The sequence below is a fragment of the Lissotriton vulgaris genome, chromosome 7, assembly GCF_964263255.1.
Source record: "Lissotriton vulgaris chromosome 7, aLisVul1.2, whole genome shotgun sequence".
NCBI classification, from domain to species: Eukaryota; Metazoa; Chordata; class Amphibia; order Caudata; family Salamandridae; genus Lissotriton; species Lissotriton vulgaris.
Genome location: NC_141695.1, coordinates 997,938,644 through 997,957,174, shown reverse-complemented (window position 1 = coordinate 997,957,174; position 18,531 = coordinate 997,938,644). Strand labels below are relative to the sequence as shown.

At 42.4% G+C, this 18,531-nt stretch overlaps 1 protein-coding gene across 3 annotated transcripts in view; it reads left to right on the top strand.

Annotated features, from left to right (window-relative positions):
* SLIT3 (slit guidance ligand 3) overlaps positions 1-18,531 on the top strand; it is a 967,014-nt gene that overhangs the window by 786,133 nt on the left and 162,350 nt on the right. For all 3 annotated transcript variants that reach the window (XM_086931418.1, XM_086931419.1, XM_086931420.1), the window contains 3 exons: positions 4,617-4,691; positions 8,808-8,951; positions 14,359-14,502. In XM_086931418.1, the coding sequence (XP_086787544.1) occupies positions 4,617-4,691; positions 8,808-8,951; positions 14,359-14,502 (363 nt within the window). The remainder of the gene's footprint in view (positions 1-4,616; positions 4,692-8,807; positions 8,952-14,358; positions 14,503-18,531) is intronic.

Sequence of the window (18,531 nt, the reverse complement as noted above, 5' to 3'; positions counted from 1 at the left end):
TGAATTTTGGAGTAATACTTTAACCATCATGCACTGCCATATGCACACCCGACGGCCGTTGTACTAATCAGACACTCCATGTGATGTGATGTGATGGGGGATAGCCGACAGACGACGCAATAGGTAATATGTATTTAATTATACCTATTCCGTAGTCTCCGCCTCACCTCCGCCTCCCCCACCCATTGCATATACCTGTGCTGACCGCTGTTGGGGCATGCTGAGCTTTAAAAAAAAATGGAGGAGTGAGCACTGGGCCACCATCTAGGGCTTAATTAGGCCCCAGGGACCACCACCTTCCAGGTGCTTTTGTTTATGTTAACGCGGGGCTGTGTGGCCCCCTTCGGGCTCACCACCTCCCAAGTGCTACAATTTAAAAAATACATAGGGGGGACCACGCGGACCCCCCTCCGGGCCCCATGGACCACCACCTATCCGGATCTACAATGGTGAAAATAGATGAAGGGGGCAGCACAGACCCCAGGGACCACCACCATTTTTAAAAAGAGATAGAACTGCCCCTCTCCTAGGCCATATACAGCCTCAGGGACCACCATCTTTAGGTGCCAATTATATTTTTTTAAAGGAGGAAAGGAGGACGCGCAGCCCCTCTCCCAGGCCATACACAGCCCCGGGAACCACCACCTCCGGGCAGTTCAGATCAAAGGAGAATAATGCCTATATATGACACTAATTAACAAGATGCAGGATAGCCTGCAGGGACTCTGACATATAGCGGGTCCTGGGTAGTCTCGAAGACATTGACTGGCAGTAGGCCTTGAAGCAACCTAGAGAGGGAGCAACCTAGAGAGGGGGTCATTAGGGCAAGGTCCTTCTGATACAGTTCAATGTCCTGCACAGGGCTTACTAGGGTGGAGCTAAACTCAGTAAAATGGGATTTTCCCGAGGTTCCTCCTGTGGAAAGTGCAATTGAAAGGAGTGCAATTTCTTCTATACAATCTGGGGATTTCCTTTACCGCAACACTATAGGAAAATGATGCTGCAGGAGATGGGCGATATTTTATAAAGTGACATTCCTTCCACCCCCAATATGTACTCTTGGGTAGTCTGAGTGACATTGATCTACGAAAGGGGCCATTCTAATTCTGCATGCTTGATTTAGTTGTTGTCAGATGAGATATTGCACGGTTTTGATGTGCACTGATGCTGACCAGAGAGTAATGGCTTGCAAGCATGGATTAGTGCATAGCAGCCAAAAGACGGTCTATGCGAGGAGAGGCTGGCCCAACAAATATAAGAAGATCTAGGGACTTTGGCAAAAGTTTATGGACTGAGAACCAATGGGGCCAGTACACTTATGCAATAGAGGGCAATGTTGTCGGGGTAACGCCAGCAACGGGGTGGGTGATACTTGTAAAACTGCATAAATATTTTACCAGGGTAGCCAACCAATCAATGGAGTAAACTCTATATGAGACATGTCCCAGACGACGGGGCCGAAGGTCCTTTGGATTTCATACTACAGATGTGCTTGTAATGTCTCTGTATATGATACTGATTCATGGTTGTTTTACGTATGAACTGTAATTTGCTTGCTGTTTTGATTTGTTTTACTCTGAAAAAGTAAATAAAAAGCAGATGTAAATCATTAGGAAATATTTGGTTGGCCTTTTCCACACAAATCTCAAATATATGGACTGATAGGGTGTACGAAGCGGAACCTACTGATTTTGCTCAGTACTGTGAACAAATGCACCACTGCAAACTATCACATTTGATACTGAGACCATTTACTGAAGTTCTTAACACACTTCCATATGTTTGAAACGGAGGAAGGGCAGATGTAACAACCCATTTACATAAGTTAGGTAATTGCCTCAGGTGCTAAACTAATACACCTGTCACCATATCAAAATTAGTAATGATAAAATAAATTGACGTTATTATTTTACCAATTTCACATTATTCCAGTGTTATTAATTATATCACAGATTATATGGTTTAATTGCATATAGTAGGTTCATTTAGTATATTTAAAACATTATAGGTTTAATCAACCTGGAGGATTCAATGTCAAGTATATTTCTTTAACTTGTATCTATTCAAACTTTTTATACCTAATTATTCAATGATCCCATCAATCACAGAGAAAACAGTCAATTTATTAAAGCAGCAACACCTGTTTGGGAAATGTTTATTTCTTATGTCAAAAAGAGATGAAGACAAATGATCCCATCTGCCTCTAGTTCTAGATTGACTTTTCGAGCTCTAGGACTATCCAGTTGGACTTAAACCAGATTGTAGGTCTAACACAGACGGTGTTGCAGCAATTTAATGCGTTGTGTACATTGGTAGAATCCATTCCTACATAGATAGAAAAAAATAATTCTTTCTTTTACCAGAGATACTGTCAATGAAAGCCATTCTGTAATCTCTGGGGGTCAAATAAAGCTAGACTCCTATCAATGTTGCCGTTTTCTTAGCGATACATTGGGTAACGACACCTGCTTATTCCCTTGATTCCAGAAAATTTGCTGCAATTGAATAATACAGAGAAAAACTAAAAAAAAGTGATTGAAATATTTGAATACATCTCAGCAACTGTTAATTGCTCTGGTCTCATTCAAATCCATTATTGTTTTGCTACAGAGATGACCGATTTTATGCAATCTAGCCTTTACCCTTCTCTCAGCGAGGCATAATCCTGCCCAGATGGTTCCATCTGAATCTGCATACTTACAACCCTGTGATCAATCCCTAGTTTTTTCAGAGGTTCACATCCTGCAAAGGGTGATTTTTGATGGAAGATATATATATCTTACAATCATAGTATTCTAGGCCATACCCATAACAGAATTTCTGAAATGGTGCATGTTAAGGGGCACGTTATCGCTAAAAGCCTCACTATATTGTAGATGTATGGAAACTCCAGGTAAGTAATTGGGCTTAATGAAATACATTTTTGATCTTTTTCCTTTAAAATATAGCTGGTATGGGCGCTGTGTGCTTAATAGTACTGTAAACTGACCACATTAACTTGTTTTAAAGTTCAAGGTGGGGCACTCTGTCCTAGCCTATTCTGGGAAGCCATAGAAATTTGAGATTTGACAATGTCTGTGAGGATGAGTGACTCAAAGAGGTAGCTTAAGAAGAGTCTGAGTGGACAAGCTCAGCCAAATAAGCATAACCCCTACCTTACCTTACTGACTCCTAAGCGTAATAATATTTCCCTGCAGCTCAAAAAAAATCTCATTTATTTAAATGTTTTTTTTTTGTGATTGGCGCTATTTACCGGATTTTTATTAGTCTCAGTTCTTAGAAAAGACTCTTTCCTGTCATTAGACCATTCTCTGTATTTTTGTTGCACACAGCTGCCAATAGTTTGGCTGTGTAGAAGGATAGTCTTATCTGGAAAGAGCATGATGGCACTGTCTTCTTATGTGGAGAGAGGTATCATGGTATCGAGGATGTGAGGGTTACAGACATGTTCTGGTTGTGACAAAAGGCAAGTGGAATAATTAGCAAGAAGAGCTGAGGAGCAAGTATGCTGACCAGCATGCAGAGCACGGTTATTGATGTGGGAGATTGGTGCCTCTTGCAAGGAGGCGGTGGAAAGAGCAAACTGTATATGTAGGGGCTGAGCATGAGGTCCAGAAAATATGCTCCTATTGCAGCCAGTGAGATATGGTAGTTTGACGGATGTATGACGTTACTCCGCATACCGTTACAACTACCTACCATTACAACGCGACCATTACAACGCATACCATTACAACGCATAGCGCTTTGGGGTGCTGGATAGTGGTAAGTATAATTTACTATTCTAACTCCAGTCCCCGTGGACCCTAGGGAAGGTGTTGGATAGTAAATTATACTTATTCCCTATCCTATAGCGCCCCCCAGCGCAATGCGTTGTAATGGTATGCGTTATAAAAGTCGCGTTGTAATGGTAGTGCGGAGTAACGAATGCGTTGTAACAGGTGCATACCAGTTTGACTGAGAGAAGGGTTGGGTCACACCTTGATATTTACCAGCATTAAGGGATACTTGTAAGTGCCTCCAGTCTGAATGCTCTGTTTTAGAATGGTGTGGAGCACTAAGGGGAGGCTCCCAGTCTTAGACAGTGACTCCAGTCTTAGCCTGGTGAGCTAAATTTAACAGCTGTGTAGGTGGCGCAAAATATCGGGGAAATGCTTTAGGCTATATCTACACATATGAAACCTCTGTTGCTAGAAATCAGTTTTTTTTCCTATCAGTTTTTTGTCTTCACTCCTACAGAGTTTAATGATCTACCTTTTTTATAGAAAGGTTGTACTTTTTAAAACATTTAAGGGAATCTTGAAAACCTGACATCATTTCACACTTAAAGTATATAATAACTGTTTTCTCTTCAAATTTCCACCTGTGATTGTTTGACTTTATTATTTTGGATCACTTGTTACTAGGGCGTTTTCTTGCTAATATATCATTCGAGGCTTGAATTATCATGGAATGTACAATAAGACAAACTTAATGAAAAAAGATTCTGTAGCTCAGAAATGTGGTAGACATGCAGAGGAAGTAGGCATCTTGCACATGTGAGCGTTCATAATTAAATTGGTTATTGGAAGGTACATGTCTCATTTTTTATTAACTCTTTCATTTTACCCAATCAGCCGTTTGAATGACAATGAGATCTCTGTTCTGGAAGCCACTGGAGTGTTCAAGAAAATGCCAAATCTGCGTAAAATGTAAGTTCAATTTGTTCACCCTTCTTCTCTGTGTAAGGTATTTCACTCATAAGTATTTTGTGTTGGGAAAGGTTTCTTACAGGACCTTGGGTCGCTTATTGGATACTAAACAAATAGCACTAGCTACGTTTGGGCTGCTTATTGCTAATATTCCGAACCTTTGACAATAATAACTTCACGCATTGCTAGAGACTAGAGGATAGAAATAATTCTTGATTGTATTAACATTGTCACCAGTACACTACCATGTATGCTGATAACTCCTCTTGTAATGATTAGCTGATAAAAAAATATCATTTTGGCACCAGCACTAACTGTATCTCGGTCAGCCTTTGCGACTTGCAGAAACAACAAAAATTGGGCAGTAGGTCTCGCAATGGCTATGTTTTTATTTCATGTTACAAGTTGGCTTAGTAAATTAAATACAAATTATAGCAGAAAAGCCTTTGGTGTGGGTTGGCAGGGTGTTGGGGAGCAGCACTCCATGCACTGGCACTCTTTCTTTATCAAATTTAGTCCATCCCTGGTTTTGTCCCTAATGTCCCACGGCATGGTTTTTATGACAAACTGTAGGGGCGACACTTTCAGTCCAATGGGGCGAAATGTTATGTTGTACAAGCGCTAGACACTAAGACATCGATCCAGCACACAGACACAACCAGCATGCATCTAGGGTGTCATTCAAGCTGACTAGTGTAGTTTTCCTCTGCTCGAGCAGGACCTGCTAATTACTGATGGGCATGTCAGGTGTTTTATTGCTGGCCTGCAAAGCATGCACTCCCCCACCCTCCTCCGAACACTAACTCCTCTTAAAATGTACTGGTACGATCCATCCAGGAGGAAGAAGTGTGTATATCAGATAGAGAGGATTACTATTTTGTGAGCCCCTATCTCCTGGTGCAGGGGGGAGAGAGGCGCCCACACACAATGAGTTGTGTATTGCCCACTTATATGACTTATGCCGAAATAAAGTTATTGGAATGACTGAATGTCCAACCTGCCTACCATGCCCATGTCTGGCACACTCAGGCCACACATGATTCCGTGGCAAAGTGAGCAAGGGACCCATGTCTGGGCATACCCTGTCAACTTTGGGCAAACAAAGCAAACTCAAGGAGATGATGGACAGAGCACTGAAACTTTTCAGAAACTAACCCCCAGTCACTATTAGATCTGGGTATAATCCATCATCGTTATTTAGCTCACTTCGCCACCCCAGTTCTGACCCAGCTATAAGCAAATCAGTCTTGACCCTGTTCCTTATGGGAACAGCCCAGCCCGAACTGCCAAGCCATATTTTCCCTAAACCAGTAACACCTGCATCAGCCAGGCTAGCTTGATTCTTGTGACAAAGTGAGAAAGGGACCCAAGTATGGGCATACCCTGCCAACTTAGGGCAAAAAAAGCAAACACAAGGAGATGATGGACGGAGTGCTGAAACTTTTCAGACACTCACCCCCAGTCACTATTAGATCTGGGTCGAATCCATCATCGTTCTTGAGCTCACTTCACCACCGCAGTTCAGACCCAGTCATATGGAAACCGTCTTGACCCTGTTCCTCATGGAAACAGTCCAGCCCGAACTGCCAGACGAGGGTCCCTTGCTCACTTTGGCTCTGGATTCTGCGGCGTACCCCAGGGCTCGTCCCTCAGCCCGATGCTGTTCAATGTCTACATGCCCCCCCTTGCACTAGTGGCCCGCCATCACAACCTCAACATCATCTCCCACGCCGAAGACACACAGCTCATCCTCTCCCTCGCCAAGGACCCACACACCGCCAAAACCAACCTCCACGAGGGAATGAAGGCCGTCACCGACTGGATGAGGAGCAGCCGTCTGAAGCTGAACTCGGACAAGACGGAGGTCCTCATCCTCGGATCCACCCTCTCAGCCTGGAATGACCCCTGGTGGCCGACCACACTGGGAACAGCACCAAAACCCACCAACCATGCACTCAATCTAGGATTCATCCTCGACTCCTCCTTCTCCATGTCTAAGCAGGTCAACGCCATCTCCTCCTCCTGCTACAACACCCTCAACATGCTCTGCAGGATCTACAAGTGGATCCCGACCGAAACAAGAAGAACGGTGACACAGGCCCTCGTCAGCAGCAGACTGGACTACAGCAATGCACTCTACGCAGGAATCCCAGCCAAACACCTACGACGACTACAGTGCATCCAAAACGCCTCCGCCCGACTGATCGTCAACGTCCCCCGCCGCAGCCACATCACCCCCCACCTGAGAGACCTACACTGGCTCCCCGTCGACAAGAGGATCACCTCAAGCTCCTCACACATGCACACAAAGCACTCCACAACGCCGGACCAGCCTACTGAACAGCAGACTCAGCTTCCACACCCCCACCCGCCAGCTCCGTTCCGCCAGCCTCGCCCTCGCCGTTGTCCCCCGCATCCAACGAACAACCTCCGGCTGCAGATCCTTCTCCTACCTCGTCGCCAAGACCTGGAACACCCTCCCTACCCACATGCGGCAGACCCAAGACCTACTCACCTTCAGAAGACTCCTCAAGACCTGGCTCTTCGAGCTGTAGCAGCACCCCCCCCCCCCTCCCCTCAGCACCTTGGGACCCTCACGGGTTAGTAGAGAGCTCTACAAGTACTCTGATTGATTGATTGATTTAAGCTAGCCTAGCTCATGAGAGGTGTTACCCTGAAACTGGTCCTAAGATGCTTGTTTCCAGTCCAGGGAAGACCTGACTTTAACAAGTGTGAGACCATTGCATTGCAAATGCTTGTTTCTTTTGTTTTCATTTTCTGGATATGGGGGACTGAATCCCCTTGTTCTGTTATGGCAGCTGCAACATCTCTGTTTTTGAGATTTCCTGTATAATGGGGCTTGTCTGGTCACATGGTACTGAGACGGCTGATGGGAAAAAAATGGCTCTCGGCCAATCAGAATGCTCTATCTTTTTAATTTGCGGTACCAACTGTCAATATATCACTAACTTTTGAACCATAATTTCTCAAAAATGGAAAAATAGACTTACATCAAATGCCAAAAAGCACAATATCTGAGTACAAAATAAGGCTTTCTGCCATAATGAGTGTGATTCTGTTTTGCCAATATTTTCTAAAATGCTTCCTAAAATCCCTATAAGATATTGCACTGGGGAAACACATTTTGGGACCCGACTTTTTTTCCATCCCTCCTTGAGGGATCCCTTTGAAACTTTCAGGAAGGAGCTTGTAGTAGGAGAACCTTTATTTTGGAAACTTTTCTAAAGTTTAGCCAAATGGCGCACAAGTTATAAGCAAAACAAAAAACACTCTTCTTATGGAAACTCTGACTTAACTTTAAAGTATAAATTATACATTACTAACAATTAGAAGGATATGGCTGTCCTGAATAAACAAAACTATAATGTCTGGAACACCAGTTATGTTAGTTAAAATTATGTATATCAAAAATGGTCACGTATTACTGAGATTTACCATTCTGTTTAGAGCTCAATGACATAACCAATTTTTATCTTGGTTTTATATCAAATAGTTTCAATCTCATCAAGATTATAAATATTTTTTTTTTTAAAACACCACCATCTTTGTTGGTTTCTTTCGATTTGGATCAGGACATTGCAATCTAGTTGCCTGCAGAAATACCGAAAGAATGTGGTATTTACAGTCACTTGTTCCTACTTGTGTGAAGTACTGAAAAAGTAGTAGCATTTTTATTTTTAAATTTTCTTTCAAAGTCTTCCTACATTTAACACTTTCTAATTATTTACCCTCTAAAATCTCACCATTGGGTTAAGCGTGGGCAATAAACAACTGACCAATTGCATCTCACTATGAAGAGTAAGGTTGCGATTTGTTCGAATTGCACCGACTATTACATGCCATATTTCACATTGAATATATATGTTATGTAATAAGTGTTTAAAAAAACAAAAACAGCAAGGGCTCTTTAATGAAGTAATTTGTTGAACAAGAAAAGTAACAGTGTATATGGTCGCTTGTCCGGAGTACATATTCAAACAAGGTTCCTTATGTTACAGCATTAGTGACTACATGATACCATTCTTGCATTACCGACAAAATAGACCCCCAAGCGACAGGCATTAATGTCCTCTTCTTTTCCCTTCTCCCTCCTAGAAATCTGAGCAACAATAAGATTAAAGATATCCGGGAAGGAACCTTTGATGGAGCCACAGGGGTGCAAGAACTTATGCTCACTGGCAATCAGATGGAATCGGTTCAAGGCAGGATGTTCAGAGGCCTGACGGGGCTGAAGACCTTGTAAGTGTAAAACCTGTGACATGCTTGTGTCCCCTGACTGTGAGCTGGGGGCGGTCTGTGGGATGAGACAAGAGAACCTGCTTCATGACAGAGCCACCAATCAGAGCTAACAATCCTGCTTATTCATTACAGACGAGGTATACAAATAACACATACATGGGATTATCTTGTGTGTAATGTGTCACAATGTAAAGGCATGCAAGGCTAAATTACACAGCACATGCGTGCAAGGCTACTTTAGGGGCTCTGCATCTTTGTAGTAAAACATCCAGTGCTTCACTAGAGATACAATGCCAGCAGGTGAATAAAGAAAAGAAGAGGGAAGCTCCCTTGCCTCTTGCTGCATAGACTTGCAAGAACTCTTGAGGTGCATGTCTTTATACTGCACAGACATGCAGTACAAATGCACTATCTCATTCTACATGGACACCCAACACCACTTCGGGGGCAGAGCTGTATCACACTGTACACAAGCAGTGCCATTCCAGAGTCACAGTATCATGATGCACTGACAGGCAATATTTGTAGCACACTGTGGAGAATTGCAAGACCACTTCAAATGCACTATTTTACACCTCGCTCACACACAAAACTACTTTAGGTCCTAAATACCACACAGCTAAGGAAATGCTATGCAAAGTCAGGAGCACCATCTCTCACTGTTCTGATCGGCAAGGCAACCTAGCTGTAGTGCATCACACTGCACAACCATGCACGACTACTTCAGGTGCACTCTATCTCACTGCTTTGTATTCACAAAATCATGAGGCACTGACATGCAAGACTATTTCAGGGGCACTTGTATCATAATTCAAAGAAATACAATATTTCTTCAGGGGCACTTGTAGCACACAGCAAAGGAACTCTAGACTACTTTGGGGGCCTTTATAGCACACTTTAAACACATGCAAGACTACTTGCCGTGCACTTGTAGCACTCCACAATGAAATGCAAGATTACTTCATGTGCACTTGTAGCACAACTAAAGGAAAACAAATATTTCTTCAGGGGCACTTCTAGCACACTGCACAGAAATGCAAGACTACTCTGGGTCTATTAGTAGCACACTTTAAACAAGTGCAAGACTACTTCAGATGCACTTATAACACTCTACAATGAAATGCAAGATTAATTCAGGTGTACTTGTAGCACACTGCAATGAAATGCAAGACTAGTTCAGGTGCACCTGATTCAGTGTGCAAAGAAATGCATAAATACTTCAAATGCACTGCAACATACTGTCCTGATCTGCACGACCCCTTAAAGTGCACCGTATCACTGCGCATACTCAAGGTCATGTAAGACCACTTTAGGGAGCTTGTACCAAAAATACAAGCCCCTTTCTTTACATGTGAGGCATTTCTGTTGTTAGCAGGGCAAGTTTGTTTGATAGATTGTGTCTTTGGTTATTGTTTGTAGCTGACCCAGGAACAACACAGTAGCGCTTTAGCACATTTTTACTCTATTCACAGTACTAAAACTTCTGTGGCAAGAGGTTATTTTTCTACTTCAATCAGATGTGGTTTTATTTTCAGAGAATTTATGGTTACCATAACAACCACTAGCAATATTCACTCTGTTCCAACCCACAGTGCTGCACCATCTGGTACATATGCAGAGAGAGAAAGACCTTCAAGAGGACGTTATTGCTTTCTCTCTAAATGTTTTCAAGCTGGTGATGGTTATAATGACATTTCAGATAATAGCTTTACCTTGGAAACCTGACGTTTCTATAAAGTATCTTAGCGATTCCTGTCCATTGTCTCTTTTCATGACATTCCAACTATCATCAGTTCCTGCATTATTATTCATCAGTACTAATAAGAATGTGGCTTTTATAGTACATTAATGCATTTAATGTAACTGAATAATGTCCCTTTGGATTGAGAAGAAAGGTAGCATTTGAAGGTGTGGGTGGTGCTAGGGGAAATCTGCATGCACACCAGAGGTTTTTATGAACATCTGTGATGGTTTGTTTGTGATTTGCATTCTTATGCTGATGCACGTCCGTTTATGTTAAGAATGGTGTGAAAGGTTTTCATTCAAATGTATCCGTACTGTGATACTTTTAATGTTTCATAATCTCAATCAAGTTATACTGTTTTAATTCTACAACTCAATGGAATTGAATTTCATTTGGGGATCTGAATGTGTTTGAATGTACTGCATAACTTATACATTCCATAAGCTCTTTTGCATCTGAAACACTTGAGGCCTCATTGGGATGGCGGGCGGGCAAACGGGACCGCCCGCCTTAAGGGCGGGGGTCCCGGGGGTGCCATTAGGATGTGCCTGCCACAGTGGCGGGCCCATCCTGTATTGTCAGCATTGTGGCTGGCGGTGCTCACCGCCCGCCACAATGCTGACAATACATCACAGCATTTTCATTTGCAAAGCGGCAAGCACCGCGTGGTGCCTGCCGCTTTGGAAATATAAATGAAGGGGGGGTACCACAGGTACCCCCCGTGTGCACCCCCCTACTCACCTTCCCTCTGGGGGCCCGCAGGGGGCCCCCAGAGTGAAGACCGCCTGCCTTGCCGCCACGGAAAGGCATTGCACTCTTGCCATCGTAATATGGCTGGCGGTGTCTAATAGACACCGCCACCATATTAAACATTTTCCGCCCCGGCCGCAAGGCGAAAAAGTGGCGGGTGGTGTTTTCTTCCCCCGTGGTCCCCCTCGCCATACTAATATGGCGTGGGAGAATACAGGGAAGGATGGCGGGCATATTGCCCCCGACAGACTGGCGGTGGCTACCGCCAGCCTGGCGAGGGCAATCCGCTCGCCATCCTAATGGACCCCTGTGTGTGCATCTGCAAAATATTTAGCTTAAGCCTTTTTAATTGTCCATGTAAATATAGGTTCGGTTACTCTAGTAACAAACTGCCACAATCATGAATGTGTTTTTGCCTATATAGTGATGCCTCTTAAGGTGCAGGCAAGTGCTCTTTGGTTTTCACTCCTCAGGCTGGACAGATACAGCCACACGTGGGTGTTATCCGTGGCATGGGAAAGTTCTCTCCAGAATATGGGCCCTGTTCTTACAGTCACAGCTTATACTCTATAGGCACCTTCAAAATTCCAGTTACAGCCTGTACTCCATATGCCCCTTTATAGTTCCAGTTACAGCCTGTACTCCATAGGCACCTTTATAGTTCCAGTTACAGCCTGTACTCCATAGGCACCTTTATAATTCCAATTACAGCCTGTACTCCATAGGCACCTTTATAATTCCAATTACAGCCTGTGCTTCATAGGCACCTTTATAATTCCAGTTACAGCCTGTACTCCATAGGCACCTTTTTAAATCCAGTTACAGCCTGTACTCCATAGGCACCTTTATAGTTCCAGTTACAGCCTGTACTCCATAGGCACCTTTATAATTCCAATTACAGCCTGTGCTTCATAGGCACCTTTATAATTCCAGTTACAGCCTGTACTCCATACGCACCTTTTTAATAACCGTTACAGCCTATACTCCATAGGCACCTTTTTAAATCCAGTTACAGCCTGTACTCCATACGCACCTTTTTAATAACAGTTACAGCCTGTACTCCAGAGGCACCGTTTTACTTCAAGTCGCCACCTGTTTTCCAAGGGCACCCTTCTACTTACTGTGAGCTCCATCCCTTACTCCATAGCCACCCTTGCACTGATTGTCATAGCATTTACTCCATGGGCACGGTTTCAGCGGCCACTCCCCTGCTTACTGCAAATTCCAGCCTTTACTCCTGGGACACCATTTTACTGATAGTCGGAGTCTGTACTCCACAGACAGCCTTCTCCTTCTAGTCACAGTTTGTACTCCTTGTGCACTCCTTGTGCACCCTTCTCGGGAGAGTTACAATCACAGCCTCAAAACCAAAATCACCCTTATACTTCCAGTTATAGCCTTTACTCTGTGGGCACCCTCCTACTCCTAGACACAGCTGGTGTTCTATGAGCATCTTTCTATTTTCAGTCGCAGCCTAGACTCCAAGGGCAGCCTCCCACTTAGAATGTCCCTTGAATGTATACAAATATTGGGGACAAAATAACAAATTCAAAAATATCAAAAGGTGAGTATAGATTTTCTAACCGTAACTACACATTTATGTACTTTGGCAATAAATATATATATCTCCAAGATACATAGATGTAGAGTTAGAAATATTAAATCTATACTTCCTCTACATGCTATTATGTTTAGATAGTTTGGTCTTCGGTATTCTTTCCCCAAAATTCTTGCATCTTGAAATGTATAGCCTTTATATTAAGTATCACAGACTTCTACTTCTAGTCACAGCCTGTTCTGCACATGCAGTTTCTACTTCCAGCAGCAGCCTTTGCTCAAATGACACCATTCACAACCTGTGTTCTTCAGGCACCCTTCTACTGACATTCAGACCTCTTCTGAATTTTGTTTCAGTTATTGCTAGATATGGCAGAATGAGGTGGGAAGCATTCCCTGTATTTGTGCCAGCATCAAAAGTTGTCAGAGGTTAAACCAAGTTCCTGCTAATTGTAGGTTTGTTATTGATTGGAATGTCGTTAATGGACATTTCTTCCTTTGCAATCCTTTGCTATGTTGTCCATTCGTTAGCAGTATTTACCCACGAACTGTGCTATATGGATAAAGTGTAAAAACAAATGCAAAAAGAAAAAATTATGGATGGAATTCCAGTTTGGACCCAGCCATATGCAAATCGGTCTTGACCCTGCTCCCCATGGGAACAGTCCAGCCAGAGCTGCCATACAGGGTCCTCCCTGAACCAGAAACAAGCATACTAAGACCAGTTTCAGAGTATAGCCCTCCTCAGCCAGGATAACTTGACTCCAGTAGCCTTGTGAGCACAGGACCCACGTCTGGGAATACCTGTCCCACTTTTGCAGTTCAGGCTGGACTGTTCTCATGGGGAGCAGGGTCAGGACTAATTTGCATATGGATTGGTCCAAACTGGGGTGGTGTGGTGAGCAAAGAAAATAGATTAAACCCAGATCTGGGACTGGGGGTGAATGTTTGATTTGTTCAGCATTCTGTGCATCATTTGTTCCTGTTGTTTTTGTCACCCAACATGCGAAGGAAATGCCCAGACATGGCTCCCATGCTTACTGTGCCACTGGATTCATGGTGATACCCCAAAACCAGTTCTAGGATGTTTGTTTACGATCCAGGGAAGACCTGGTCTGGCAGTTCGGGCTGGACTGTTTCCATGGGGAGCTGGGTCAAGACTCATTTGCATATGGCTGGGTCCAAACTGGGGTGGTGTGGTGAGCAAGAAAACAATGGATTAAACCCAGATCTGCCATTGGGATTGAATGTTTGATTTGTTCATCATTCCTTCCATCATTTGTTAATTTTTATATTGATAAAGAGTGGCATGAATATCAATGAAGACTGCTTTAATCCTCTTTAATTTTGTTGCAGGATGCTGAGGAGTAACCTGATGAGCTGTGTAAACAATGACACCTTCACAGGGCTCAGTTCCGTCCGACTGCTCTCGCTGTATGACAACCGCATCACAACCATCACCCCAGGGGCCTTCAATACTTTGGTTTCTTTATCCACCATGTGAGTACAATGAACATTTAGTTTTCATAGATCTTATCCTTTCATCAAATGCAGCTTATTAATTGTCCGCATTTTGATTTCAGGTCTTGAATAATCTTGTAGTTCTATTAGATACCATAGTAATATCCACTCAGAAATCTAGATGAAAATATATTTGCTGCCCTCCAGTGCAATCAGTTCAGTGAACATAGACGAATGTGAATGTTATATTGCTATTTTGCAGCAGGATACTTGCCCATGGTGGTGTCAGTATAAAATGTCCATATTATTTACAGGTTTGTGACGTACATAATATTCTATAGTGTAGTATTCGCTGTAAGACCACTTGTAAGAAAATATTAATGAAGCATCTTAGAATTCCTAATTAGCTATGCCCTCCCTCCGACAGTCTGGTTTGAAATACATTGGAGATTAGGTTGTTCATGTACGTGCTATCCTAGCATAAGAACAAAAAAGCTTGAAGCATTTGATGACCTTTTTACTGTGGGTGAAGTAAGAAGGCTGCTTAAGGAAGATGTGAACTCAACTTTATTAATAGAAATTTGATTATTATTAGTAATATCTGAACCGCAATAGTCTCCTTAAATTAGGTCCATGCAGTGCCCTGTCAGATGTTCTGTCTCCATACAGACTAGCGTTAGGCAGATGTTTTAGAATCCACAGAGGAGGCACTTCATTCACAATAAACAGAATTTAGGAAAACTGATTCACATAGTTTTAATACGGGTGTGCTACCTACAGGGATTATTTACTCTGTAGATTGAAGTAGAAACATTACCACCATCACAAGTCATTCACAATATTAGTAAGCAAGCAGCATCAACCGCTAAACCAGCACCAAGACATAACAACCATCACTGCCTTCTAATTTTGTGACTACTACCTAAGCAGCAAAAGCTTCTAAAACCACCACCATGAAACGCCGACAAAGCAACCAACTACAACACTTATCAACACTACCACTTAATATCAACACATCTATACACACTAGACTATCAACGCAAGAAACCTCACCATCAACATATTCATCTAATATTCAGTAAATATCAATGCCCCAACACTGAAACCTAATCCCAGCGTTCCTTCACTCCTTAAACGACAATATTACTAGTGTCTCTATTTAGATTGCTCCATTGCAATTGAACACAAACAAACCCTTTGGAAATGTGAGTAGATCTTAAAGGAAAGTGTCACTGTCTGGAAGAGAATGAAGTCAGAAAATGAGGAAAATGAGAAACCAGGAGGAAGACGTTGACACCCTAGCATTAGAACTAATTTCTGATTAACACATTTCTTCTTCTTGAATCAGGCCTAAAACATGCAACTTAAACTCCACTACATATAAATATCAATCTAGCCTCCAGAGCAAAACTGAGGAGGATGCAGTAGCATCACTATTCCAATTTGGCCTACCATCAGAAATAATTATCCATGACTACCAGTCTGGTTTTAAGTTAATACGGTTTGCCCTCTCAGCAGTATACAATTAATATAGTGGACCATGTCATTCTACTTAACCTCCTGGAAATCGACCTTGCCCCTTAGGCACACCAGTATTGTTGTTTCACAACTTCCACCACACAATACTGCTTCAGCTCGGTAAGTAAATCAACATCCCACTGTGTTTTCCTTTTCATCCTTACATCTATATGCAACAATGATAGCCTTCATCTTCCTTCACCATAGCATTTCTAAACAGAGACAAAAATCATTATTTTCCATAGCCATATTCAAGTATTAGTTCAACCTTTTTTAACAGCACTATTTCCCATGACCAACAGCACTGGTAGTCCTGGCGGCTGCATCATAAAACCCCCAAAGTGGGTATCAGTTTCCAGGTTTTTTATAACTAATGCCATCATCAGGCTACTAGTTATCGACCATTCAGAATGTAATACGTGTGGTAGATACTGCTGCAAAGTTCCACCACTGTGAATGGCATATAAGGAGAAACCCTCAATTGGACAGTGACTACAACAACATACTGACAAGCGCCAGGAAAGCTGAGAGGGTGTGCAGAAAGGCAGAGATGCTTCTTGCTCAATCATTGGGAACCCCATCTTCTTCTACACTCTAAAACAGGCAGAGAAATTCAGAAGTGATACCAATGGCCTGTCTTCACCACCTCGCTCTGCTAGTATCATTCTAAAAAAAGATCTATTGGTTTCAATCAAGAGGTGAGTTTCTAATTAGGTAGATAACATTCGTTGTTGCTACTCTGTGGGATGTAATTCAGCAAATCCATTCAGACCTGGCCAATTCCACAATATGGGCACTATGGGCAACTGCCTTACTGCACTTCCAAATGAGATCATAAGAGGGCACCTGATTTATAAAGATTGCCTTTATGCTGGGGGTGCTAGGGGATGGGAACGAATGGTATGTCTTCGGTTTGTTGGGTTCCGAAAATTATTGCGCGCCAGAGCTGCATGCAGGAAGTTACATCCAGAGGGAATTTTCACCCAAAGACAAACTTTATGGTTCATAGTTGTGACTTTCTGTATCATGGTATTTATATAAATATATACATGTGGCACTCTTTTCAGTGTGAGAATCATGATGTTGTGGAATGGCACCACATTTCATTTTGTGTCATTTTGATACCTATTCAGGTGCACAATTTTTCTTCGGGGCTACATGCTACATCTGCCGAGGCATGATAGATAGGAAAATCGTGCACAGTGTATGTTAGTGGCTTCCTCATTGATTCCTAAAATGCTTACTTTCCAGAAAATTATGGGTTTACCCTTTTCCCCTCTCTAAAATACTACCCAGGTGAAAAGCATCAAACACGACTCATGGAAGTTGATAAAAACATAATACATCTCTAAATCAACGTAGACTATGACTATAGTAGGGAGCTCCATCCCTGATATTCTGGTTGCCTTTTTAATATTTATAATTTTCTCAGGATTTCTGTAAGACGAACATAGATAACATACATTTATTGCACCTAAAACTATAATAATAGGCTGGTGAGTGTCCTGTCCACGAACTGACGATCCTGTTTGCATTTCAGAAATGCGTTCCCTTGGTTGAAAACCTATTATTTTCCCAAAGTCAAATGAAGGATTGCATGTAAGAAGTGATAGGGCAACGGGATGACTTCCTTGTTATAATCTGTTTGTAATGTGTGTATATCAGAAAACTAAAAACAATGGCCATTTTTAGAGAGGTATCAGGGAACCTCACACGCCATTCAATAATATTGTATATTTTTGTTCTCGCTTTAAAAATGCAAAGATGTTTTTTTTTACCAGTTCATTCATAAATGTATCACTCAGCAATATCAAGCCTGAGCAATTAATGAAAATATGTTAATCTGTTAAATAAGCAGTGAATACGTATCTTGCTCCATTTGTAAAAATCTCATATGATACATATTTTACAGAAGTTATCTTTTTGATGGTCATGTTCCCAAACAATTCACTTCTTTCTTCATATTGAGTAAAACTATTTTTATGTATCATTTTGAACTCCGTTTTGGGACAAAAATACCATTCACTTTGATTCTGTTTCCTTAGCCAAACCACAAAAGTTTTAGAATCAAGAAGCAAAAACACCAGATGAAGGGCCAGAAGTACGAAAGATTTTTGCATGCGCAAATGGGTTTTAGACCCGTTTGTGCATGCAAAAATCCTGTGGACCATGTACTAACTCTATTCTGCGAGTCGCAAATAATTTGCTACTCGCAAAATAGAGTTTAGCGACTCGCTATTTGGAAGGAGCGTTCCCTTCCTAATAGCGACCCTAACAGCTATGTAATGATTTCAAATGTATGTTGTGTGCCCACTTGCGGGTGAGTGTGTTCGTGAGAACAAGTGTTTTATATGCGTAAATGTGTGTGAGTGAACGCAAAGGTTAAATGCCATGTGATGTCACTTCCACTACCCATGGCATTTTAGTGAATTGACGTTCATGGGCGGGACCACAGTTTTTTTCCCCACAGCACCTTGAGGCATATCTGTATTCCCGGCTGTGTCCCCTCAGATGCTCGCTTCTCTCCTTCTTCAAGGTGATATATTCTCT